At 47.9% G+C, this 27,805-nt stretch overlaps 1 protein-coding gene across 7 annotated transcripts in view; it reads right to left on the reverse strand.

The window, feature by feature from the left end:
• Positions 1 to 6,532: 6,532 nt before the first annotated feature.
• The window catches only part of LOC105482057 (solute carrier family 25 member 37), a 45,281-nt gene continuing 24,008 nt past the window's right edge, over positions 6,533 to 27,805 (reverse strand). For 6 of the 7 annotated variants that reach the window (XM_011741929.2, XM_071068488.1, XM_024792893.2 and 3 more), the window contains 3 exons: positions 12,710 to 12,938; positions 10,675 to 10,731; positions 6,533 to 7,745 (listed from right to left, as the gene is read on the reverse strand). In XM_011741929.2, the coding sequence (XP_011740231.1) occupies positions 7,225 to 7,745; positions 10,675 to 10,731; positions 12,710 to 12,938 (807 nt within the window). In that variant the 3' untranslated portion in view covers positions 6,533 to 7,224. Of the gene's footprint in view, positions 7,746 to 10,674; positions 10,732 to 12,231; positions 12,682 to 12,709; positions 12,939 to 27,805 lie in introns of those variants that run through there. The other variant, XM_024792894.2, reaches the window with a different exon arrangement.

Genomic DNA, 27,805 nt, shown 5'->3' on the forward strand with positions numbered 1-27,805 from the left:
GGTTCCCATTTCTCTCTTCGATATTACATGTAAGCCTTCCATAATATTCTTTTTCTCCCTAGGGACTCTCCTCTGCCCATAGCTTTGGCCATTACATCCCTTGGCCTATCTACCAGGTCCTTTGTTCCAGTTCCAGTCTTTCTCCTGACCACCAATATTGCATTTCCCTCTGGGGGTCTCCATCTGGATGTCCACAGCAGTTTCAAACTCAACAGGATGTCAAAAGTTTGTTACATATAATGAACAATGACTGTCACTCTTATACAGAATGTGGGAAACAGTAGGCTGGAGGGCTATGGAGAAAACAGGAGTGAATAAATCAGTCTCTGCCCTCACTGGGCACATAATTCTGGGCAGAAGGCAACAAAAACACAAAGTGAGATCAGCCATGGAAGGTTGGAGGTTTGTCAAAGAGGCTGTAGATACTGACAAAGAGGAGAGAGAGATCACATAGATGGGCAAATTAGTAGGAGCTCCACAATGAGGTAGTAAATGCTATCTTCAAGGCAGCCTGAAAAATGGGACTTGAATGAGCAGAGAGGAGGTGGCAGGAGAGGGAGGAAGACATTCCAATGGGAAGAAAGTTCTGGAAAGAGCACAGCACCAGCCTGTTAAGGAGATTAAGACCTCAGGGTCTTACACAACCATCCTGCTGACCTATTCTGTTTTTCTCTGGTCATTACCTTAAACACGAAGCTAAACTGGGAACTGCCATATGCAGGAAAGCCTATTAAATTCAATCAGCAATGAGGAGCCCTTGAAGGTCTTGAGCAACTGAGTAACATGGTGAGCCTCTGGCAGCAAGGGGGGACAGTCTCTTGAGAATGGGGGACAAGTTGAGATCCAAGAGATCTCCAGCAGGCCACTAGACATTTAAATCTGGAGTTCAGGAGAAGAATCGGGGTGCTACAGCCCCACATCTAAGAATTATCTTCCCAGAGGAGGGCAGATCAGCACCAAGGGGGTGTGCAGAGACAGGATCCCCAGCAGCAGAACCTTTCCAAGCAGCCACACTTAGGTGGCCCAGAAAGGAGCTGAAGCTGGTGAGGGGCCAGAGAAGGTACTCACAGAGGTGGGAGATCAGGAGGAAGCAGGGAAATGGAAGTCAAGTTGGGGAGCTAAAAAGAGAACCCTCAGGTGTTGTGCATGCTCAAGGAGAAAGACTAGGGAGGGACCCATGAACTTAGAGATGTGGCGTCTATGCCTAAGGAGGAGGAGGACTAAAGACAGACTCATGGACTTGGAGACCAGGCATCTACGCCAAGAAGGAGCAGGACTAAGGAGAAAACCCATGGACTTGAGATGAGTTTTACATCCCCAAAGAGGAGGAGGACTAAGGAGAGACCCATGGACTTGAGATGAGGGATCTTCTCTGCCATGTATTAGTCCTCTCCGCCAGGTCTTCCTACTCCTCTCAGACAGCCCAGCCTGTTCCCAGCATGACCTAGAGTCCTGCACCCCCAGGCCTCTGTTGATTTCACCTCTACACTCTCATCGATCCAGTCCCACTCATTCTATTACAGTCTTCCTCACCTTTCTCTTAGTCATCCCTCTTCTGGACAATTTCACTGTGACACAGAACTGACCATCTCCTGGTGCCCTCCATATTTGTTCTTAACTCAGTCCTGTACACTTTAGCCAGATGAGTTTCCCTAGAACCAAGCTCCAATCATGGTGTCCCCTGCTCAAAGACTCTTGGTGACTCCCCATTACCTACTGCTTAAAGGTCAAACTTCTTACAATGGCAGTCAAAGCTCTTATGTGCAGCTTACTTACCATGAGGGTGTCTCCTACAAAGCCCTTATGGATGCAAACCAAGCTCTTTTCTCCCTAATTGCTCTTATTTCTCTTAGGCCACTCACTGCGTTCAGACTTAGACCAGACGCAATGCTTTGTTCCCTTGCAAGCAATCATAACCCACCTCCACATCTGCCCAGTTGGCTGTGTGTCTCTCTTGTACAAGACTAGGCTCATTACTTCTTCTCTGAGATGTTTGTCACACTAAGGCCCCTCCTTGGATAGGAGCAGAGGTCTCTCCTGGAAGAGGTCGCTGAAAACTAGAAAACATGGGACTCAGTAAGGAGACCTTGTCCCCAGAGGAAAGGGTATACCTTCCTTGCGTGGTCTTTTTAGGGCTGGAATTTGAATGTGGTCATGCTGGAGAGGGCTCCTGATAGAAAGATGCCCCCATGAGGAGGCAGGTGGCAAACTAAGAGGGGCACCACAGAAGGGCCCCCCAGGTTGATGCTGGGTTCTACTTTTCTTATCTTCCTCTCAGCAAATCTTCACCAGACACCTAGCACATACCAAGCACTGTGCTATGTACCAGCAGTGGTATGCTGGTAAACTAGCCCTTAGAAAAGCAAAGGCCTTGATAAGCAGCGTTTGACAATTTCTGTGGTGTAAATATTCCCACTGTTGCCGATTTCAAGCTACCAACGTGGTAATATGGAATGTGAAGCTGGGAAGGAATGTGCGCTGTACAACCTAGAGAGCTGGTGCAGTGCCAGCACCAGCACACCACTGGCTGGGGATAAAGAAGCAAATCAGACAGACAAGGCCACTGTCTCATGGAGCTTGGTCTAATGGGCACAAAGCTACTGTTTTGCTTCCATGGCTGACTTTGCTACCATGTTGGTAGGTCAAGATCTGATTGTCTTAAGGAGTTTGCATCTCCCCTTGTACTCTTCTACTAGGCTGTAAGGCCTTCGAGGACAGGGACCACATCTTACACTTCACTCTGTCCCCAGCACCTGCATGAGGCTTTGCTCACGGGAGGCACAGCCAATTTGTTGGCTGATTGATTCTGTGGTGGAGGGAAAGGGAGGATATCTGTTGAATGAATCCGTATCTACTGGAAGCAGATCATCTGTGCCGCCCACCCCAGAGGATGGGAAGCAACCACAAGTTGGAGTAGCACAGCATTGGCCATAGGTAAATTACAAAACAGGGAGTTTATCCCAGTGCTCACCATCCACTAACCATCACCGCTTCCCACCTCTGGGCACCCCTGCATTGGCCAGTTCTCAGGCCTGACCTCAATTCTGACCCTGCATTCTGGCAGGCCAAGGGCTCCAGTGGTCATACTGAAGGTGGGTGCTCAGACTTTCAAAATTGTGGGAAGAGTCAGAGTCATCCCTGGCTTCTCAAGGGGGTCCAAACCTTCCCTCCTCCCACCTCCAAAAGAGGTCACGTTCTCTGGCTTAAGCTGAGGTTTAAGACAGAGAAAATAGGCATGAGCACAGCATGTTCCAAAGAACCACTTGCAGCCTGCCACATCCAGGCTCTCACAATGAGAAAGAAAGTTGCCACCCTCCCCAGCATGGTGAGCCACGCCAGTGGGAGGGCTCCCGCTCCTGCCCAGCAAGACAACACAAACACCACCATCAATCTGCTTGCCCTGAGGAAACGTGGGTTGCAGGGGCAGTTCCTACCAAAGCTGCAGACCTTGGTCCTTAGTGCTCAAGAGGAACAGGCATAGACCCCGTGAAGGACATCCCCTCTTGCCGTCCACTCCCCTCTCATTTCAGGATTCCCACCACAGAGCCCACAACACTTCGAAGATCAGTACTTTATTTTCTCTAGCTCCAGTGTTGCAACTGTAGCAGCATATCAGAAACATCCCCACACAAAAACACACAATTCTCCCCTTCTTCAAAGAGCTGGCAACAATTGAGAGGCAGAAACAATAGTTACTACAGGCATTTGAGAAATTTAAGAAATAACACTTGCTCACCCTTAAAAACATACATTGTGCGTCTTGCAGGGAGCAAGCAGCAGTACATTTGTCATTCGAAGACACAATCATCCTTAAATAAAGTTAAATAAAACCTTACTGGCATAACAATGTGTTGGAGATGCAGCTTTATGGAGACTTTAGAGGAAGATGCTTAGAATAAGACATGAGCATTTTAAAAGAAAAAAACTGAAAAAAACAAACTACACATAGAAAGTAACCCAGTAAATAGATTCAATGCAAAGTTAAGAAAACATATCAAGGGGAACGATTTCACCCATCTGGAAAAAATCAGTTTATTGTATAAAGCTTTAATCTACAGGTAGTTGAACCTCAAATCATGATTTGGGCAGAAGAGCTACTCACACACACACCACATAAAAGTACGGGTGCTGTACCCAGGTGACACTGACTGGCTGCAGAGGTCACTCCAAAGACACCAATGACTGAGTACGTGCCATGATTATACTGAGCTGGTCACCAGGGTGGGATGGCGGGGTGGGGAGACCACTTACTATTTCACACTTTGCAATGTCAAAGTCACAATCAAAAACCAAACTGCAGTCTGCACGGGGCAACAATACCGACTTTGGAGATAAAGGCCAGAGAGGAAAGTTCATTTCTACAAAATTAATGAACACTTGTATCTGCTTAGTGCTTCACAACTTTCAAGGCTTTCCTCAACCTCCTGATGACCAGGCATGCAGGCTGGCCATGTGGTTCCCCCAGCTGACCCATCCCTCATCACACAGGGAGGGGCCTGCAACCAGGGCCTGCAACCGGGGCCCACAGAGCTCCAGGTTCCGGTTTTCGCCTTTTCTTCTATTTTTTTTAAAATTTATTCATTTATTTTTTTGAGACAGAGTCTCACTCTGTCGCCCAGGCTGAAGTGCAGTGGCACAATCTCAGCTCACTGCAACCTCCAGCTCCTGGGTTCAAGCAATTCTCCTGCCTCAGTCTCCCGAGTAACTGGGATTACAGATGCCTGCCACCATGCCCAGCTAATTTTTTGTATTTTTGTATTTTTAGTACAGATGAGGTTTCACCATGTTGGCCAGGCTGGTCTCAAACTGCTGGCCTCAAGTGATCCGCCTGCCTCGGCCTCCCCAAAGTGCTGGGATTACAGGCGTGAGCCACTGCACCCGGCCTTCACCTCTCCTTCTTGCATCCCCCTAACCAAAGGAGTGCTCCTAGAGAAATCAAGTTTCTTTTCTGAACACCAGTGAAACCAAAATCCAGTAGGAAATACCTTGCTTCAGTGTGGCATATCTTAAGTGGACCAAAAGAGGTGGTGGGATAAACTTTTTATAATTTGCTTTAAATTCCACTTTGAAATTTAGAATTTGATTTTTTCCCCTCCATTTGCAGAATTTAACACCATTTAACACGAGCCCAAGGCAGGTTGAAAGCGCAGATGTAAACATTTTCAGAAGCATCGTGGACTCCACGGTTTTCTGCATCCTCATGTGGACTGAGGCTGCAACTGGTTTTGGGGTATAGGGGGCAGAGCAGAGAGGAGGTGTTAACCCCCAAATGGGCCCGGACAACAGCCAAGCCCCACAACCCAGTTGCAAGGGAGTGTTGATGGGGCACACCTGGGAGGTACCCAGTTTGGCTCTTTCCCATCCCTGATCTGAAAAAGTCAGTCAACTGACTGATAAAATTCCTCATCGCTATTAGGGCAAAATCTACTCCCCAAGGCACTGTGTGCATGGTCCCAAGATGGAAATTCTCCACGTTACTTCCTAGGCAGTTACTTCCTAGGCAGCAGCACCACTCAAAAGAATCCAGGCCTGCACCTCCTCAGTGAGATGCACCACACTGACCGTGGTGGGTGGCGGCAGGTCAGGACCCGGCTCACTGAAATGCAAACACACATGAGCTTCCTGCTCATTTTCAAAGACAAGCTCTGGTGCGGGCTCCAAATCGGAGACAGTGCAGCTCGTCTCATCAGTATCCCCTTGCACGGCAGCCTGGCAGAGCAACAAATGGCACAGCTAGGGAAAACGGGCTTGTATTTTCTCTGGGCGGCAATCTGACTCGGCACACACCATTTCAGAAAGCGAGGCTGCGAGGCCTGTGTTCTCGGGTGACACAGAGCGGACGAGGATGCAGAATGGCTTCTGGAGAGAGGTCTTCTGACTCGGGCATGAGGGTCCAGGTGAGACCTCAGCCACAGGGGCCTAGCAGATAGGCCTGGCTCTTGTCACATGCGATGAGAAGCTGTGACATTGGAATTAATGGTTGGGACAAGACAGGGGGACAGACAAAGACCAGAGACATGTTTCCCTAGACTGCACAGGGAAACACAGGAGATGAGATTCAGTCAAAACACACACAGATCACGTTACCTGAAGTGACTGAGTTAAAAGGCTGATGCAGAAATAAGTCCTAAGATGAAGGCAGGATTTACCCCAAACACCTGCACCACAAGCCGCCAAATGCTGCCTATCAAGGGCTTCTAAGTGCTGGCCTGGGAAGGCAGGCATTCACATCACTCACAAGGGGAGGAAGCGGTCTCAGCAGGTTTATGTCCAGTCACCCTAATTCTGCTGGGCTCCACCACCCTCCAGCGGGCGAGATCCTGCCACCCGGCATGTATGCAGGTGTATACACAGCAAGAGAAAATGGGCCAGGGCCAGATCTCTGGTCCTGAAATTTTGGGGAAAGACAAAGGAAAAAGGCACATGAAGGTGGCTGATTGAATTTAAAAGAAAAAAAAAAAGGTAGCTGCAAGTGACATATCATTATTTTGATTTTTTTAAACGTACCTTTTTTCCCCCATGAAAAGAGAAATTCAAAATATAAACTTTATTATTTTACATTCAAGTGAAACTTCCATCTGGCGGGGCTAAACACAGCTGCAGGTCACATTCAGTGATTTATTACTTTGGTGCCTTTTTCGTTCACCTGATGGAAGAATTCAACCCTCTCATTTAAAAACAAAACAAGAACAACAAAAACAGCTGGAGAGTCCCAGCTGCAATACTAGGTGTAGACACGCACAAGCACACACACAAATTCAAAAACTTCTACATAGAAAAATAAAGGATAAACATTATCCATCTATTTTGTACTGTGTAATGGAACTTTTATATACATAAAAAATTTTTTTTGTTTACTGTTTTCAGTCACTGCAAATTTTCTTCCCTCCTCTGGGATCTAAGGATCCAGGGAGGAGGCTGCCACAGTGAAGCAGAAAAGCTACATTCTGCCCGGGGAGGAAGAGAAAAAGCAATTTCTCGCTCCCCTTCCAAAGTCTTTCCTGTCCACCACCGCCTCGGATGTCCCTGCAGACAGCCTTCCGGTGAGCGGCTGTCCCGTCCCCTCCTCTCTGTAAGGCATTGGGGAGCAGAGGGCCCATAGGCAGCACCCTGCGAAAAAAAAAAAAATGATCTAGCTGTGAAGAGAGGGCAAGGGGCTGGATGCAGGCAGAGAATGACTTTAAGAAGAAAAGATTCTATGATCCCTTCCCACAGCCTGTTCCTTTAGTATGGAGCTCGATTTTCCAGCTGGCGCTTGGTGAGGAAGTACTTGAAGAACTCATAGACAGACCAAGAAATGGCGGTGGAGGGCATCTGGTAGACCACACGCGCCTGGATGCCTTTGAAGTAGCCGGCCAGGCCGTTGAGCTGGTACACCGTCCGGAAGGCATTGGCCATGCCCGACAGCCGGCCGCTGATGTTGGCCAGCGAGAGGGCCACGTTCTCCTGAGTGTTGAGAAGGGTCTTACAGACGTCCAGGGGGGTCGTGGCGGCCGCGGCGAGGGCCCCGGCCAGCCCGCCTGAGATGATGTGGGACTGCGGGTTGTAGGTCCGGTGGGGGTTGACCTGCTCCTGCAGGAACTCGTAGGTGATGAAGTGGATGGACTGGAAGGGGATGTTCATGGTCAGCTGCGTGGTGTAGCTCCGGTAGAAGGCCCCCAACCCCTCGGTCCTCCACACTGTCCGGATGCAGCTGAGAGCTGACCGGTGCTGCGAGTTGTACATCTGCAAGCGCTGCTTCACCACTGTGGTTGGAACCGCGGGGCAGGCCAGACGGACAGCCAGTGGGCAGTGGGTTGGAGGTGGCCCCACCCCAGGTCGGAATGAAGCCAAGCCATAAAGAGAAACAAGCCAGTTAGACACCGGAAACAGGCGAGAGCCAGCACACACAGCCCTAGTCTGAGCAGCCGCGGAGGGCCAGCCCCTGGCAGTCCTGGGTTACAATCCATTTCTATTTCCAGGACTCATGCCTGGAAGGTGGCTATTTCCTTAAGTTTCTCCTGCCTGAATCTTGCTGAAGGCAGCCCTCAAACCAGGCAGCCACTTCAGACTAGAGTCGTTGATCTATTTCCCAGATCCTGGCTGCCCCTGGTAGGAACCCTCAGGACCCACCACAAAGCTGAACCCTGTCCCCTACCCCCTGCCCTCCTCCTTCCCCAACACATCTGCTGGAAGCGTGTCCCCTCGTGTATTCACAAGGGTTTGTGCCTCTAACGGTAATTCTAGCTTCTGTGACACAGTGCATTTGAAACACACTAGAATTATGTCTGCCCAAGTTCAATGACATTCTAACTGGAGTTCACAGGACAAGAGGCAAATGAGACTAACTGTGGTACCTTAGGCTCAGGGTTTTAATGGCCTCATGTATTGCCAAATAAATACACACAATGTGCTTTTCTTTACTTTTAAAGAAATAAAGACTGTAAATCAATAGTTATGACAAGGAGAAAGAGACAGTTTGAACCTCACTTTTTTCTCCTTTAAAAAAGATAAACAAAACCCTTGCTTGGTTACACTAAGTTAACTACCTGTTTACTGACCGGGTCCCTGAATGAACTGCCCTAAAAAGCAGCCCAATATATACAATATGTAAGCGAATATTGATTTGGGCATTTTTAGGTTTTTCATTGAACTACTTCCTGGAAGGGTCTCCTCCCCCCACCGCCGCTTACCTAAGAATGCCTCTGTCCTGCCCCGAAAACACTCTGTCTTGAACACATTCATTACAGGATGAGCCATGAAGGCAGGTCAGTTTACTTAAGGGCATCCCATCTCTTGAGAAAGATAATGTGTATAGAACAAAACAGAACACGAGCTGTCTTTCTCAGCTGTCTACTTTGTAAATAAAAAGGGGAAAAGAAAGGTGTGTGTCCCTCCAGCATGCCTCGTGCAGCACACGATAAAGAAATCAATGGGAATGGAGAAGGTGATTTTCTTCACCTGCCCATTGGCTCAACCTCAGTACCCAGACCACGGAGACTCCCCGCCCACCTCCCAACCTGCCCCATCACAACTCTGAAGGTCAGACCAAGTCCTCTATCTGCTAGGACATGGCGGGTAGCTGAGAGCAAATTTAATAGCTTCACCTTAAAAGACAAAAGATAGGCAAACTTATAGCATAAGACTTAAAATGTTGAAACTTTTCTCTCCAATTCTCCCTTCTGGCCAGAAACTATTTTCAGATGAGGCAAAAAGGTGAAAAGAGCTCCACAGCTCACCCAAAGCCATCACCAGGTAGAGAATGACCCAGCGGAAGGTCTGCCCGGTGCCAGGCCCAAAACATGGTCACTATTCAGACCCGAGCTGGCTAAGACAGCAGGATATATAAAAAGGGAACAGACTCTGGTCTGCCCAGCTGAGGCTCGCTTCATAATACCCCCAAAATATAAAAGAACAAAAAGAAGATAATGTGGAAAGAGATGGCTAAAACAAAATGACCCAATGTTAATTTCTGAAGCACGGTGATGGACACATTAGGGTTCATCATACTATTCTCTCCACGTTCGCATCTGTTTGAAATGTAATCCATAATCTTTCATATTAAAAACAGTCAAATTGAACACTAGCCCTAATAGCCTCTGATGGGTTCCCCATACATTTGTCTAGGATCAATAAGTGTTAAAAAGGGCTAAGAGAGTGTGTGTGTGTGTGTGTATGCACACATAGGTTTTAGAATAGTGCAAAAGCATGCAACAGAGTCACCAGGAAACAGATTCTGGTACCTAGCTCCAGGGATTCTGATCCAGTAGGCGCTGTGTAGAGCCTGAGAATTAGCATTTGTTTTTTTTTTTTGTTTTGAGGCACAGTCTTGCTCTGTCATCCTGGATGAGTGCAGTGGTGCAATCATGGACTCACTGCAGCCTCAACCTCCCAGACTCAAGCAATTCTTCCGCCTCAGCCTCCCAAACAGCTGGGACTACAGGCACACACCACCACACCTGGCTAATTTTTGTATTTTTCGTAGAGACAGGGTCTCATTATGCTGCCCACGCTGGTCTTGAACTCCTGGGTTCAAGAGATCTGCCTGCCTTGGCCTCTCAAAGTGCTGGGATTAGTTTTAAACCACCATGCCAGCCAGAATTAGCATTTCTTTTTTTTTTTTTTTTTTTTCCTTTTGAGATGGGGTCTGGCTCTGTCACCCAGGCTGGAGTACAGTGGAGTGCTCTCGGCGCACTGCAACCTCTGCCTGCTGAGTTCAAGCGATTCTCCTGCCTCGGCCACCCCAGTAGCTGAGATTACAGGTGCACACACCACACTTGGCTAATTTTTGTATTTTTAGTAGAGACGGGGTTTCTCCATGTTGGCCAGGCTGGTCTCGAACTCCTGACCTCAAGTGATCTGCCCACCTTGACCTCCCAAAGTGCTGGGATTACAGGCATGAGCCACTGCACCCAGCCTCAGAATTAGCATTTCCAACACCCTCAAGAGGTCTGATGCTGCTGGTCTGTAGAACACACTTTGAGTAGCTCTGAGCACAGGAATACCATAAAACTCAAATGTTCGTGTCCCTTCTTGAGGCCTTTGATAACGCAGTAAAAAATTCAATTCTCCTGTCTGCTCTGACTGGAGACTAGGAGCCTCCCTGCCCACCTTCAGTCCTCTCCACTCCCCCACCATTTTTTGTGCCCCTTTGCGCATCCCCTACTGCCCCCCTCCCTGGGACCATGACATTACCTTCTGCTGGATTCATTACCGCATCGTGGAGCAGGGTGGCCATACTCCCAGCTATCCCTGCAAAACAAACTCCAGAAAATTACCCTCTGCGATCGGGTGTTCTCAGGAAGTTCCCGGAACCTAAAATCAGACGGAACCCAGGACTTAGCTTTCTAAGAAGCAAAATGTACTACCAGCTCCACCCAGGTGAGCATTGACTCTTAAAACCCTAAAGTGATGGTGGAAATATAATAAAAATGGGGGTGGTTAATTTAGGCACATTCACCCACATTTTAATCTTGCAAAAACCTCGTTTTCTTTCTTGTAGTCAACCCTGGGAAAAAGCGAAAACTGCAAGTGTTAGTGGTTCCCAGAAACCACACATCACGGCTTTTTCCACTGTCTAGATGTTAACTCTCTCTTGTCCCTTGCCTTTGTCTACACATTAACTCACTTTGCCCTTAAGCTGGGGCCCTGAAAGGAGATAATATCATATATACAGCTGAGAAGGGGGAAAAAAGCAAATCTGGTTAAAATCCAGGCTTTTAAAAAAAAAAAAAGAAGAAGAAAACTGGACAAGAGAAGTGGAAATCAGGAGAATCTGCATTTGGTAGACTTCCAGGGTCGGTCTGCAAAGCAATGGGACTGACCCTATCTGAGAGTCAGGTCAGGCCTGGCTTCAAGAACCAGGAACCTCAAAAGCCAGAATCAGGCCTGAAATTTTGCTTTTGGCTTTGAGTTTCCTCCCTTTGCGGTGACACTGCCCCGTAATTAAAATGACCACAGGAAGGTGGGAGGAATGAGGAACACCAGGATGACTCTTGAGCAATGCATGTAATACCCACTCCCCCACCACACACACACTTATAATCATTCCTAGCCAGATCACCACAGCATACACCACACGTTGCAGAAACAGCGCAGGGCAGCACTTGGCATCAAATGGATTCCGTCAAATCTCTTTCAAGGAGAGAAACCCTTACAGAAGGCAGTTTCAGCAAAAGGGCCCCAATGTCATAGAATCAGGGGTAGGTCAGGGCATGGCTCTTTAGTGACTGTCTCAATAAATGCACTAATGGCCAATTTTTACAAAGCAAAACAAGTATCTGCAAATCAGCCAGGCACGCTTATGACCAAGGTTGGCTAATGGGAGGAGAGATGCTTTTTGAGCAGAGTAAAAAGAGAGGGGGAGAAGTTATTGCTGGTCATATCTATGTCTCCATTGTTGAAAAAAATGAATTTTGTCAAAATAAAGGTACTTTATGCTGCTATCCATATTTCCATTCCAAACCCAAACAGAAAACAACAAAAGCCAACCCCACCAGAGAGAGGAAAATAAAAGCTCAGCCCTCCCCAATAAAACATGCCTTATGTAAGAGCTGCTGACAGATTTGCACCCCCCACCCCGCCTCTCTCCCTCAAAACAACCAAACAAAATGATTTCAGCCCTTGCTTGCAGAGAGACGAGACTCAGACAAACAGAAGAGAATGGGGGTAAAATTCGCAAATCCCCGGAAGCTTAAGGTGGGAAAGGCCTTCTGCGTTGCGAGTCCTTTGTCAGCCAAAAAACTTCTTGACCTTTTAAAGCTTAGTTAGATCTTGGCGTTGTAGAGACCTGTTGTACCAGTTTTTAAATAGTCTCAAAGAAGCTGTCCAGATAATTTTTTTTTTTTTTGAATCCAGCATTCAAAAGTTTTGTTTCTATTCAGGGTTTCTCCTATGTCTGATCATTAATTGCTTTTGAATGTTTAAAAACAAAACAAAACAAAAAAACAACAAAAAAAGAAAACCCACATAACAATAAAACCAAAACCCCCTCTGTCACTGATTTCTCCCCAGGCTTCAGAAAGCGGAGGGGAACAGAAAAAAGCATGTGTGTGCGCGCGCGCGTGTGTGTGCGTGTGTCTGGGTGTGCGTTGCACACACAACTCTGAGTTCTTTATTCATGAGCAAGCGGGCCGAAGTCGAGGCGGCTGGGTCACAAGGAGGAACACCCTGGGGAGGGACGTGTTGAAGAAGAGAACTTTCTAACTCCAGACAAACGCTTTCAAAATACCGTTGGCTAGGTGGCTGTTTCCTTGGTGGTGGAAAACGTCATTTAAAGTCCTTTTCATGTTTTCATAGCAGGCAAAATACATGGCGTGGGCCGGTCCTGCACCCATGACCATGACGTTGACGCCCCGCAAGGGCCTCCAGAAGCCTTCAGTCCGCATGATTTTCTGGAGGGCTCCGTAGATACTTGTGTACCGGGCTTTGGGATCTGGACTCAAACTCTGCATTCGTGTCTGGGAGTAGGCAAGAAGAGAAAACAAACAAAAAATAGAGTTAATCAGGATGGTAAAGAAGGAAAATAAGACCTGGAGAAGGAGAGAGGGAGAAAACAATGTTCATAGTATCACCGGATTTCTCTGGGAAGGAAACGTTTGAAATTAAAATGAATTCTACATGGACATAATGAAATCTACATGAATGTGTGCATGTAGATTTCATCATGCCCCACAAAGGGAGAAAGAGAGAGAAGGCTGTGGAAGAGGAAGACCTTCCCCTGCCACTGGCAAGTTGTGTGGCCTCTGGGGAATCCCTTAACTTCTCTGGGCTTTAAGACCTTCAATTAAAATAACAGAGTTGTTGCAAGCAGCAAACCAAACAATGCATATGGAAACCCTTCAAAAACTCAGAGTCCTAGATAGATGTAGAATTGTCCTGTGGTGCCCACTCTGGTTGTGAAGACGTCTGTGTCCTCACTTATCTGAAACCTCCGTGTTCTGGAAGCTTCTATTCAGTCCCTACACCATGAAATCTCTCCGAATCCTCCAGCCCTCACTTACCTTGTCACCTCTAAATACCTTTTTACATTTCATTTTTATAAGTTGGCATTTAAATATAAATGGTCTTGTTCTTAATTTCTTAAGTGAAAGCAAGTTTGTTAAGAAAGTAAAGGAATAAAAGAATGGCTACTCCAGACAGAGCAGCATTCTTAATTTTTTTGCATGCACAATTTTGTGTCCTTGAAGCAGAGACCTGGGTTTCCCCTCCTCTGTCATCCCTAGGACACCACCCAGGAGGGAAAGGCGCTTGCACAGGTGTGATGGTTAATTTTATGGGTCAGCCTGAATGAGCCACAGTACCCAGATATTTGCTCTAACACTAGTTTAGATGTATGTATGAAGAGATTTTCTAAATGAGATTAACATTTAAATCAGTAGACACTGAATAAAGTAGATTAACCTGTATACCATGGGTACATACACCCCATTTAATCAGCTGAAGGGCTCATGAGAAAAAAACTGGGTCTCTCTCAAGGAAGAAATTCTGCCTCCAGACTGCCTTCAGACTCAAACTGTAACATCAGCTCTCCCTAAATCTACAGCCTGCAGATTTTGGACTTGCTAGTCCCCACAATCATGTGAGCCAATCCTCAAAGTAAATCTCTCGATTTCTAGGTAGGTAGGTAGGTAGGTAGGTAGGTAGGTAGATTAGGTAGGTAGGTAGGTAGGTGGATTAGATAGGTAGGTAGGTAGGGAGATTAGATAGGTAGGTAGACAGACAGATAGATAGATAGATAGATAGATAGACAGACAGACAGACAGACAGACAGACAGAGATAGACAGAGAATAGGCAGAGAGTTAGATAACCTCTCTACGTAGCCGGATATAGACGTCTCTGTCTCTCCTGGTTTCTGTCTGCTAGGACCTAGGGAAGGTCTTCAACCAAAGGCTGGTCTTATAAACCCAAGTAGACTTTACACATCCTAGTATCTGTTTCTCTGGAGAACTCTGACTAGTACAGTAGGTAAGAAATACTCGCCAAGTGGAAGATCACCATGGCTCAGGCCCACCAAAGTAACCACATTCCTTCCTTCGTTTTTCCACCCTCCCTCTCTTCCTCCCCGCTCCCTCTCTTCCTCCCTCCCTCCCTTCCTCCCTTCCTTCTTTCCTGCCTCCCTCCTTTCCTTCCTCCCACCCTTCCTTCCTCCCTCCCTCCCCCACTCCTTCCCTCCCCACTCCCCCCCTACACACACATCCTAGAGGAGAAGCTTTTCAACTTTTGGCAGGGGTATCCTTTTATCTCCAAACAAAATCATACAAAAAATCTAATCCTATATATAAAAAAGGAGGGCGTCTCTGATTGAAGATGGGCAAAGGACTCTCTGGGGCTCCCTGTCACTACCCAGGACAGAGAGCCCCAGGTACCCCAGAGCTCGGAGGAACAGTGAAAACCAATCACCTGAATTAGTGGTCATTTTCAGAGTTCAGATTTCACCAGCTATTAAAACCACAAAGGAAATGGACACACCAAGGCCAACTTTTTATTTTGCCCAGAAAGGACACAAAAACAATAACAATATAAGCAACAATCACCACCACCCTCTACCGCAAACATCATTTCCTAAAAGGGCATTTTTAATGCTTGAAAAAAAGAAAGGGGCCGGGCCCGGTGGCTCACGCCTGTAATCCCAGCACTTTGGGAGGCCGAGGCAGGTGGATCACAAGGTCAGGAGATCGAGACCATCCTGGCTAACACGGTGAAACCCCGTCTCTACTAAAAATACAAAAAAAAAAAAAAAAAATTAGCTGGGCATGGTGGTGGGCACCTGTAGTCGGGAGGCTGAGGCAGGAGAATGGCATGAACCCGGGAGGCAGAGCTTGCAATGAGCCGAGACTGCGCCACTGCACTTCAACCTGGGCGACGGAGCGAAACTCTGTCTCAAAAAAAAAAAAAAGGAAGACTACCTCTGATTATAAAATGATACCTTAAATTAGATTTAGCTTTATTTTTTATTTTTTTCTTTGATACGGAGTCTCACACTGTTGCCCAGGCTGGAGCGCAGTGGTGCCATCTTAGCTCACTGCAACCTCCACCTCCCAGGTTCAAGCGATTCTCCTGCCTCAGCTCCTGAGTAGCTAGGATTCCAGGCACCCTCCACCATGCCCAGCTAATTTTTTATATTTTTAGTAGAGATGGGGTTTCACTATGTTGGCCAGGCTGGTCTCAAACTCGTGACCTCGAGATCCACTTGCCTCGGCCTCCCAAAGTGCTGGGATTACAGGCGTGAGCCTCTGCACCCGGCCATATTTAGCTTTATTGAAAACTCGCTACTCTGCTCCCTTTTTCCTACCACAGAGTGGTGAAAAGAACTTCTGGCCCAGTCCAAGGCAGCTGCCAAGACACCTGGGCCCCAGGGTCCTGGGGAGGGTGGCCCTGCACCCTTTGGTTTTTAAAAGTGATTTCAATTTTAAGTTGTTTCAAAAAGGATTTGATCTGATTTAATAAGATGATACATTAGGCTAGGTGTGATGGCTCACACCTGTAATCCTGGCACTTTGGGAGGCCACGGCAGGAGGATCGCTTGAGGCCAAGAGTTTGAGACCAACCTGGGCAATATAATGAGACCTCATTTCAACAAAAAAAAAGAGAAATTAGCCAGGTATGGTAGCACACCTCTGTAGTCTTGGCTATTTGGGAGGCTAAGGTGGGAGAAGTGCTTGAGCCCAGGAGTTTGAGGCTGCAGTAAGCTATGTTTGTGCCACTGCACTCTAGCCTGGGTGACAGACAAGATCCTGTCTTTAAAAAAAAAAAATAAGGGCCGGGCGCGGTGGCTCAAGCCTGTAATCCCAGCACTTTGGGAGGCCGAGGCGGGTGGATCACGAGGTCAGGAGATCGAGACTATCCTGGCTAACACGGTGAAACCCCGTCACTACTAAAAATACAAAAAACTAGCCGGGCGTGGTGGCGGGCGCCTGTAGTCTCAGCTACTTGGGAGGCTGAGGCGGGAGAATGGCGTGAACCCGGGAGGCGGAGCTTGCAGTGAGCCGAGATCACGCCACTGCACTCCAGCCTGGGAGACACAGCGAGACTCCGTCTCAAAAAAAAAAAAAAAAAAAAAAGAATTAAAAAAGGGATACATTATAAGCAAGAAAGACCAAGGGAAGGACAAGCAAGTGAATGTGCCAACCAAGAAGGTATCTGAACCAAGAGAATACCCAGGTCACGGTCACAACCCCTCATTCAGCTCCCGAGTGGCCTGTTGGCCAGACCAAATGAAGTACACACCATGCCAAGTGCTCATGCTGGGAAGGAAGAGACAAAACTCCTCCTTTAGGACACATGAAATCGCTCAAGTTTTAGAGCAAATAAAGCTTCGCATGTCACTTGGCTTCTTCTTATACTTGCCCCTGACAAAAAGCGAGGGTACCAGGTGGTACAATGTGGCTGTCAAGAACCCCAGCTTTGAATCAGAGAGAACTGGGGCTGAATTCAGATTCCATCACTCATGGTGTGACCCTGGGCAAGGTCATTAAACTCTCTAAGTTTGAGTTTCCCCACTTGAGAGAAAGGTTGGGAAAATTAAATGGGATAATACGTGTCTAAAACCATCATTATTGTCAGTAATAACACAAGAGTCCCCTGTCGAGGGGCTACATGATGGGATTCATGGAGAGGCCAAGTGATAGGGTTCTAGTGTGTGACCTTCCAGGGTTGTGCAGGCCACAGAGGTGGGTTGTGTTTGTCTTGTTCACAGCAGATCTCCAAGGACCAGTAAGATGATTTATTGGGAGCCCAATAAATATCTGTTGAATGAATGATGAACAAACAAACTCAACTTAGAATACCCACCGGGGTGAAAGGGTACTGTGTCTTGTCTCTCATTCCCACCAGGGTGAAAGGGTACTGTGTCTTGTCTCTTAGCCCACCGCCCCTAAATAGGAGCCACAATTTCTTGGACTTAGCCATCCTTGCCATCACCTTTAATTTGGACCTCACGTGTCACTGCATTTCTCAAACCTAGGTGTGATCTGCAGAACCACATGTGGAGCAGAGGCAACCTGTCCCGGGGGGACTAACGTGGGCCTGTGAACAAGAGGTGGCTCCAGGCAGCGCCCTTCAGGGGAGAGGCTCCCATACCTTGGGAATGGCAGTGCATCTTCTTGGGGATGAGCCCTGACTGGAGCCCTGAGGTTTCCAGCCTAGGGCAAGGTCCTACCAAGGTTTTGCAAGCCCAGCCTATGGTCAAAGGCCTTCCTTGGGTTCCAGAGCCCTGCTGAGCAGGGGTGGCAGTCTGAGCAAACACAGAGCACGGAGAACTGGCTACTGAGATTGCACTTTGGACCTGATGCTGGCTCTGGCTACAGCCCAGTGGCCTTGGCCATGGCATCTCATCTCTCTAGTCCCCAGTGTCCTTGGCTGGAAAATGAAAGGGAGGATCAGAGCAGGGACTGATGATCAGAATCACCCGGGAAATGTTTGAAAATACCCATCTGTAGACACCACCCCAGCACGCACTGATTCAAGTCTTCTTTTTCTTTTTAAAGTTCTCCCAGACGATTTCGATCAGCACTCAGCTTGGGGAACCACTAAGTGACCATCTAGACCCCTTCCAGCCCCAGCCCTCTGCCTGGGCAGTAGGGAATTACCTCTGGTTACCTCTGGAGGGAGTGGCTGAGAGAAGGCAGGGGGCACAGAGGGTGCCCGGGCTTTACAGTCACCCAGTTCGAGGTTGTCAATCTCAATTCCAGCTCTGGGACCTCAAGCAGGTTCCTTAACCTTAGGGCACGGCCATCCTTGGCTGGAATAATCTCCCACAGAACTTCTGGGAAACACCCGGCACAGGCTGGCTGTCAACAGTGACTGTCCCCATCCCACCCCGTGATAACGTGAAGCCATCAAGAGGGTCTCCCCTTTAAAAAACTGCTCATGTCAGCCAGTTAGAGGCTGGCATCACACCAAGACTTACAGGGACATTTGGAACTGATTTCTCACCCCCTCCCCTTTTTAAATTAGGGGTAGGGCAGTTGGAGTAAACACTACTGAACCAAAATGCATCATTCTCTTATGAAACAAAAAGGTCAACTGGGTATCTTTGTGCCGTGAAAGAAAAATAAAACCTCAGGGCCCCAAACTCACTATGTCAAAGGAAAAGAAAGTTAAGCTTGGGAAGTGAGTCATGCAAACCTGACCTTCTTTTTGTTCCCAAACAGACAGCTGTAATTTCATAAGCTTACTTTATCTTATGTAAAACATAGATTTACTCAGTGCAAGACCATGATTGACTTTCCCTAACTTCCTTCTTTTCACACGTAAAATGCAGATTCACTGAGTGCTAATCAGAGCCTCACAAGAATGGTACCACTTGCCTCAATGCCTACCCTTCCTCCTTTTATTTTTCTTCTCTCCCTCCTGCTTGCTTTTTCCCCTTTAAATACTGATGTTCCCAAAGCCCTCTTTGGAAAAAGCACAGGACACAGATCCTACTGTAACTTGTGTTTCTTTTTCCTGGTGCATCCTCCACCTTGACAGAATAAACCTCCAAAAGATTGAGATCTGCCTCAGTCACCACACCTCAGTGGACTTCTCTGCCCTCAGAGTCGTTTACTCAAGGGCAGGCCACAGTTAATGACACAAGCCCCAGACAGAGGCAAGTGGTCCACGAGTGCAGAGATGGGCCTGGTCAGGCCCCCGCTGGGACCACTGCAGCCACAGCAGCCAAGTTTAGGGCCAGAGCCTCATTCATCCTGCAGCACCATCATTTCTTCCACCTGCCTGCAGGGAGCACCCACTGAGCTTGACACCAGGATACAGAGGAGAAAAAACGATGGGGAAAAACAAGGAAAGTGTGTGATAAGAGGAGGAGGAAACGAACCACAAGGATGCCTCGAAGTAGTGTAGGGCAAGAGGCCAGGAGGGATCAACCCTGCAGCAGCCTCAGGAGAGGCAAGAGAGGCAGAAGGCAGGCGGCTAGGAAGGCAGGCCACAGTGGCCACAGCCAGAGAGACAATAATCAATTTAGTCTCTTTTTTATTTTTTATTTTTTATTTTTATTTTTTTAAGACAGGGTCTCACCCTGTCACCCAAGCTAGAGTGCAGTGGTGCGATCACAGCTCACTGCAGCCTCAGCCTCCTGGGCTCAAGCAATCCTCCCACCTCAGCCTCCTGAGTAGCTCAGACTAGAGGTGCGCACCACCACGCCCAGCTGATTTTTGTAGAGACTGGGTCTTACTATGTTGCCCAGGCTGGTCTCAAACTCTCAGGCTCAAGTGATGCTCCTATCTGGGCCTCCCAAAGTACTCTCTTTTTTAAAGCTCCACTACCCGTAAAACGTAAAAATGAAGGCTGGGCATTTTCTATTCCCTGAGGATCAGAGAGGGGTAAAAAAAAAGTCTGGGGGTGAGTGGAAGCAACTCAAGTGTCCATCATCAGATGAAAGCATAAACACAATGTAATAGATCCATACAGTGGAATATTATTCAGCCTTAAAAAAGGAAAGAAAATTCTGACACAGGCTACAACATAGATAGTTCTTGACAACAACATGCTAAGTGAAATGAGCCAGTCACGAAAAGACAAATACTGTATGATTCCACTGATATGAGGTGCCTAGAGTAGTCAAATTTGTTGACTAAAAGTGGAATGGGGGTAGCCAGGGGCTGGGGTGAGGAGGGAAAAGGACAGAGAGGTCTTGTTTCATGGGCACAGGAGTTTGAGTTTTGCAGGACGAGGAGAGTTCTGTGGATGGATGATGACGATGGTTGCGTAATACTATGGAATGTACTTAATGGCACTGAACTAACTGTATGCTTAAAAATGGGTAAGGTGAGAAATTTTGTTATGTATATTTTACTACAATTTTTAAAAATACAAAAAAAGGAAGTGAGGGTGGAGAGGAGGAAAAAGGAAATGAATGAATCAGGATGCATAGAGACAGGGCAGAGATTAAAAATAAACACACACACACACGCACACGCACACACACACACACACACACACAACCGGAGACGGAGAATTTCACAAATCTCTTTTCCTGTCCAGGTTTCAGTTCCTGCCCAAGACCTAGCTGCCAGTCTCCCGTTCAGTAAAATCAGTTTCCATGTTAGCATTTCAGTTCTCCTCTCTTGGAAATTCATAAGCACATTAGCATACTAAAGCCCCTGGGAAATCCTTCAGGAAAGAAACCCATTTCTCCTGGTTTTCCGAGGCACTTCCTAAACCTCTGTCTTTAGCAATGCAAGCCTTGTCTCATTTAATAACCAGAGACACCTGACCGAACACACGTGTGAAAACATAACTGTAGCCAATGGGAACCTAAGCCCTTGAAGCAGCAAGTACGGAGAACATCCAGGTGTCAGAGAGAGTCAGAAAGACCCCACTGGCAACTGCGGGGAGCGGGCCGAGGCAGGCGGTTGTGTGGCTGGCCCCTGGAGGGGACAGGGAGTGCCAAATAAGCAGCTGAGAGGAGCCCTCGCGTGCTGCCTGTGAACATGCGTTCCTCCTCTGCACCTGCCTGCAGGATGAAGAAATGTGTCCTACCCGGGGAATCAAGAGACAAGGGTCTCTGGCCTGACACTGCCACTCCCAGTGTGACCTGAGCAAGTCCCCTCCAGCCCCAGACCTAACTGCTCCAGGGCAGTGAAACTCCCAGTGATGTGAACTCTGTGTCTGCATCCACTGGCTCCACAAACTCCTAGCAAGGCTAGAACGAAGTGAAGGGTCAGCCCCTGACACCAATTCTCCCCTAAGATGACAAAACAGGAAAGGCCTGTCTCACTGGCCTGTTCTCTCACTGCGGGGAGGAGGGAGAGTGGAAAATGCACATTCTGTCCCAGGTGAGCTGGCGGAATCATGTAACAGGAGCTACAATGCCCTTGGGAGACCGCATCCAGCCCAGCCCCCACCTTTTCAGATGGGAAACTGGAGCCCAAGGAGGAAAATGACTTGTCCAAGATCCTGTGGGTAAGGAGCCTCTGATCCAGGCCCAGGACCAAAAGACAAAAGAGAAAAGAGAAGGCGGCAAGTTGAGCCTGGTAGGGGGCCTCAGGCCCTTCTGTGGGTCCTGCAGAGGTCATGCCACCCAAGCCAGTCCCCTGTAGCATCAGAAACGCAGCCACTGACTCCCTGCCTGACCTGGTGACAGCCTGTGACTCCCACCTCTCCAATTTCTCAAAAATAAAAAACTTTCCATGTTCGAAGTTCACGTGGCATTTCTAGGACTGAGGAAATAATCATGTGAAATCTACTCACTGGCCCGTTCTAAAGCATTTGCTTCACACCTCCCTTGAGCCAGGTGCAATGGGGATACAGACAGGAAACAAACAAGCACTGTGATACCATGAGCAGCACAACTCTGGCGAGGGGGGGCAGGGCTGAGCCCTAGAGGCTGCTCTGCACCATCTCTATTGCAGACTTTCTTCCAGAGAAACGAAACAAGGCTCGGGCACCTCGAAAGTGTTAGGATAAATGCCAAATGTTAGCCTCTGCTGCCCAATGTCTGCTTCAGAATTCAAAATCAAACCGGTAAGTTTTTTCTCTTGTCTGTCAACTGTTCCCAGCTAGCACTGACATTCACTAAATGAACCACAGTAAAATGTGGGGCCAAGCCCAGCCCCCTCCCTGTTTTCCAAGCCTCACCCTGCAGTCCCCTGGCCAGCAGCTCTCCCATGTCCACCATGAGCCCATCCAGAGCTCCATGCTCCTGCTTCACTGGGGTCTGCGGAGGACACTCTCAAGACACCAAGAAGCCAACTCCCATCCACAACTGTCCAGAAAGGATCAGACCAAGGAGCTGGTTCCTGCAGAGCCCTCCCTCACTGAAACTCCACACCACAAATCAATCACAATGCAAGGCCCAGGAGGAAAAGGCCTTTTTGGCATTGTGCTTTATGGAAAGGATTGTCTTCCTAAGTAAAGCCACAAACCCCATCTATGCCTTGGAAAGCCCTGTCTCACCTTCCAGCATCCTTAGGAGGCACACACTACAAATGCAGAAACCCAAACCACATCAAAGAGCACCACGCACACTAAAACCACCGGCGCTCCCCATCCAAAACCACCTGCTCCTCGTCCAAAACCAGCAGCCTTCCTCACTCGAACCTCCTCCCTTCCTAGGCTCCTTTACAGAAGAGGGACTCTTCACAGGGCTTTGGATGGTCACACCCTGGCCCTTTGAAAAGTCATGTAAAATCCTGCAAAACTGGCCAGGTGTGGTGGCTCACACCTGTAATTCCAGCACTTCGGGAGGCCAACACAGGCAGATTACCTGAGGTCAGGAGTTCGAGACCAGCCTAGCCAACATGGCAAAACCCCATCTCTACTAAAAACATAAAAATTAGCCGGGTGTCGTGGCACACGCCTGTAATCCCAGCTACTCAGGAGGCTGAGGCAGGAGAATCGCTTGAACTCGGGAAGCAGAGGTTGCAGTGAGCCAAGATCGCACCATTGTACTCTAGCCTGAGTGACAGAGCGAGACTCTGTCTCAAAAAAAAAAAATCATGCAAAATAAAGCAGGAGGACATCACTCAGCATCATTCCCACACACCGCAGGCAAGAGCAGAGCAGCACAAACAATCCTTTAACTGCAGGTCTCAGAGCACAAATTAGAAATATGCCTAATTTCAAGATTCCAAATCATGTCTTTTTCTAACATCTCCCAAACTGGCAAAAATAAATACACAAAGAGAATATACATATAATGCATATACATATACACACACAAATAAACACACATATATATACACATATATACATAGACACACATATATATACATGAATATATATGTATATACATACATACATACATATACACATATGTATGTTTTTAATGAAAAGGAAAATTTGAGCTGGGTGCAGTGGCTCACACCTGTAATCCCAGCACTTTCACTTTGGAAGGTCGAGGCGGATGGATCACTTGCTGCCAGGAATTCAAGGCCAGTCTGGACAACATAGCAAGACCCTATCTCTTCAAAAAATAATTTTTTTAAAAAATTAGCCAGGCATGGTGGGTGCCACTTTAGCTACTTGGGAGGCTAAAGTGGGAGGATCACTTGAGCCCAGGAGACTGAGGCCGCAGTGAGCTATGATCATGTCACCACACTTCAGCATGAGTGAGAGAAAAAGACTGTCGCCAAAAAAAAAAAAAAAATGGTGCTCTTAATGTTTTGAAACCAGCAAGAGAAAAATGATTCCCCTCAAAGTAGTCATTGCCCCCACCTCAAAAAAGGGGGAGTGGGGTGGGAAAACAATTACCTATCAGAATCACATGGCGGGGGACTCAAGCAAAGTTAGAGGAACATACATTCCGAAAAACACTTCCTGCTCATCTGAAGAGTCTCTGGTGAAAACCACCATTTTGGAACAAGCAAAGAACCCAACCAGCTTGCTAGAAAGTCAGCCAGAAAAGCTATACCAAGACAAAATGAAGAGTTGAGACCTGGTGGCAAACACTTGTCCAACTACATCAGGTCTACGTGGCTTTCCCTCCCTCACCTACAGGAAGGCCTAGACTTCCTTTAGCATTCAGGTCACCCTGATGTTGGAGAGGGGAGAAAGTGGGTTCATATGTGTGAGAACAAACCATAAAGGCTCCTCTGTCTTTCCACCTATGTCCCCGAATGATCCCAGTTTTCAGAAGGGTCACATTTGTCCCTCTGAAAAGACCAGCCGCAGTCTGACCTCCTGGACATCTGCCGCCTCTGAAGTGGACCACAGTGGATTCACGCCACCTGTCACTGATGCTCTCCAGACACAGTCCTGAAACACTCATTATACTGGGGCTTCAGGAGGCACTGCTATTGCTAGGGACAAAAGACTCAGCGAAGAGTTTTCGTTGCACATTTGGTAGAAAATAACAATTCTGCTAAGACAGCAATAACCAAGTTCCTCAGCCTCCCAGGAGAGAAGCCACAGCACCAAACCCCCCTTCTCCTTGGAATAGGTCACAGCAGGGCGTGCTATAGGGTAGAGATCCAGACTCCAGATCACATCCAACCTGGAGAAGGTGGCCAGAAGGAAGCCATTTGAACAGCCACCTAGAAAAAAGGAAGAGTGTGTCAAGCTGTAAGAATCAGAGCTGTCGTTACAATCTCTCCTACACTATTTCATTTTGTGACTATGTACATATGTTACTTTGACTGGAAAAGAAAAGGGCAGATTTGGCATGGAGAGGAAGAAAACAATTCTCGCTGCAGGAGGATGTGAACATGCCGGTACATCTGGGCAATGAGGACCTGTGGCTGGAGGGTCTGGTGTGCAGAGAAGACAGCAGTCAGGTAAGGGTTGAGAGGCAGCCTCAGACTTAGGAGAGCAGCTGCAACCCTAGATGATCAATTAATGTTTGCTGGAAGAAAGGCAGGATGGGGCTAGACCATGCAAGGCCCTGAATACCTTGCTGGAGTGTGTGGAATTTACTTTATGATCAGGTGTCTTCCATGGCTACGCATCGCACCTAACAGCAATATGATGGGAGCTATGAAAAGTCATGCGGGAAGCAAGACAGATGGGCTCTTCAATATCTTAGAGAAAGCAACAAGCCATGCAACAGAAGCCCTCTCTACTGGGGCCCTGGATGGGCTGGCCGCCCTCTCCAAAGCTGCAGCTGCTTGCCAGGTCACCATTAACATCACATACCAGTTAGATTTCCCTATCCGCCCATGGGCAGCAGCTCCTGGCCTTGCCTGTGGTTCCGAGGGTGCCAATCCCACATCCCCTGACCCTAAGAGCCCAATCTGATCTTCGCCCCTTCTCTAGAAAAGCCTCCAATGGAAGGAGGGTGGGACGGAAGGGTCTGTGCCTGGCCCAAGCCCAGTGTACCGAGAACACACTCGGAATATCCCATATGTGACCCACCCAAAAGGATTAAGTTATCTCTGCCCTACAGGTGGGGCAAATTCCAAAGATGCCAGATAACAGGACTAAGATTTCATGGGTGCAACTGGTGACCTCCTTGGGAGACGGAAAGGGAAGGGACAACCTTGGATTGGAGGAGGAACAGAGCTGCCAGTCTCTCCTGCCCAGCTGCCCTGCCCTGCCCTGGTAAGAGGGACAGGGCCTGAGTCACAGTTCTTTCTCATCCTGCATCTGGCACTGATACACTGTATGGCCTCAGGTCAATGAACTTGCTTCTCTGAGCCTCCAACCCTTCTATGTACAAAATAATTATAACAATAAAAACAGCAATATTAGCAACCAGTTATCCCCATTCTACAAATGGGGAAACTGAGGCACAGAGAAACCAAATGACTTGCCTCAAGGTCACAAAGTACAGAAGCAAGGTTAGAAAGAAGCCAGGCGGTCGGCCAGAGTCATGCTGTTAACCACTAGGCTATCCTACCTCTCACAAAGGGATGGACGCTAAAGGATCCCAGGTGATCTTCAACTTCCCCTCTGTCCCAATATGCTCTGTTTCTGCAACACGCTAAGTCCCACGGATGTCACCTCCTATGTGCCTGACCTTGGGGAAGACCCCGTGTCGGAGTCACCTAAATCCTCACCTGTTCATGTCCACAAAGCCCCTGGTGGCTCTGTCTATGCCCAGCTGCAAGAGTGTAACTTACAGGCAAAGTCAACAGCCCTGACCCGCGGAGGTCACACAACTTATCTGTTCCACAACCCTGGTCATCACGAGACTGGGCAATAGCGGTTGGTTCAATACAAACCCATTCTGTCTCCTAAAGAAGCGCCTGAGACATTAACCAGCTGAGGCCACAGAGGGCATCTTGACAGATGAAAGCCTGGCACTCCGTCAGTATTCAAAGGCTAAGGTTGAAATATTCCAACAGTTAGGTTGCTTTCAAGAGAGAATTGAATTCACTGCTAGTAAGTTGGACTAACCAGGGCCTCTCCTTGACGCTGCCAGCCTTGTCAATGTCACTGGTCCATAAACATCCCACTCATAAGTAAGGAAGAAATGCCTCATCCTCAAAATTGTTTAGTTTTTTTTGTTTTTTGGGTTTTTTTCTTTTGTGAGATGGAGTCTCACTCTGTTGCCCAGGCTGGAGTGCAATGGCCTGATCTCGGCTCACTGCAACCTCCACCTCCCGGGTTCAAGCGATCTCCTGCCTCAGCCTCCTGAGTAGCTGGGATTACAGGCGCATGCCACCACGCACAGCTAATTTGTGTTTTTTGGTGGAGACTGGGTTTTACCATGTTGCCCAGGTTGGTCTCAAACTCCTGACCTCAGGTGATCCACCCACCTTGGCCTCCCAAAGTGCTGGGATTACAGGCGTGAGCCACCGCACCCAGCCAAAATTGTTTTCCTTTTGTATATAGACACACTCACTGAAGCGTCACAAGGCTGCACAGAAAAACAAATTTAACACAATGTCCACATCAAAACACCATAGATGCACATCAACCCATGTGCGGGGAGATAAGAGGAGTATCCAGGCACCTAGAGTATGTTCACAGACTCCACACAAGGCTCCCGCCCGGCTCCCCGCTGCAGCCCAGCAGCTCTGCCGTCATCGGTTTTACACGATGGGGCTCCCTGTGAGCTTTCTTTTGCTTTCAGAGTTCCCCTACCCCTCCAACCTCCCCAACTTCGTTCTGCCAGTAAGCAAACAGTTAGACTTGCCCAGGCTCCCACTGCCAGACTCGCCCCTCTGACCAGCCTGCTACCATATTTTGCTGAAAATCCCAATCACAAAATCTCAAAGAAACCGAGTTCAACCACCCACCCAATGCTCAAAGACCGTCTCTGCCCATAAGAAACATATGTTCTGGTTGGGGATACTAGGTGCCATGGGGACAGGGTTGGGATAGGATGGGAAGGGTGTCAAACAGTCAATAAAGACCTCCCAGGTAAGACAGCGTTCCTTCTGGGCACGTGGCCTGGGCAGCAGGAAAAGCCAGAAGGACCAGCTTTGAAGTTCATCCAGTCACTCAACCATTATATAGAGAGTTTCTACTCCACTCCAGCCACATTCCTGACAGCACAAAGACGACCCCATCCCCACCTACCACAAGGTAGAAATCCTTTTCTATTTTTCAGCTATATGAACTTGGATAAGTAACTTAACTTCTTTGAACTTCAGTTCCCTCATCTGTAAAATCCCCTAACCATGCTTCCTGAGATGAACGAGAAATCCATTTATTCACCTAGTGGAGTACAGTAGGTACTCAATAAATGTTTATCTTCACTGGAACTATTTTTAGAAAGACTCCAGTATATTCCCTACCTGGTAAGGAGAAAACCACCACCTAGGTTAATCAAAATGGCTTGAATTGTCATTAAGAACCACAGCACTTAGCTTAATCTTGCTAGAAGGCGTGGGTGTTTTTCTCTACTTGCTGATAAATGGCCATTTGGCCCAAAGAACAGCACTGCAGGTTTGAACTGAATCACTCCTATCAGACTACAGAAGAAAATGACTGAATCAAACA

The sequence above is a fragment of the Macaca nemestrina genome, chromosome 8, assembly GCF_043159975.1.
Source record: "Macaca nemestrina isolate mMacNem1 chromosome 8, mMacNem.hap1, whole genome shotgun sequence".
Classification (NCBI taxonomy): Eukaryota; Metazoa; Chordata; class Mammalia; order Primates; family Cercopithecidae; genus Macaca; species Macaca nemestrina.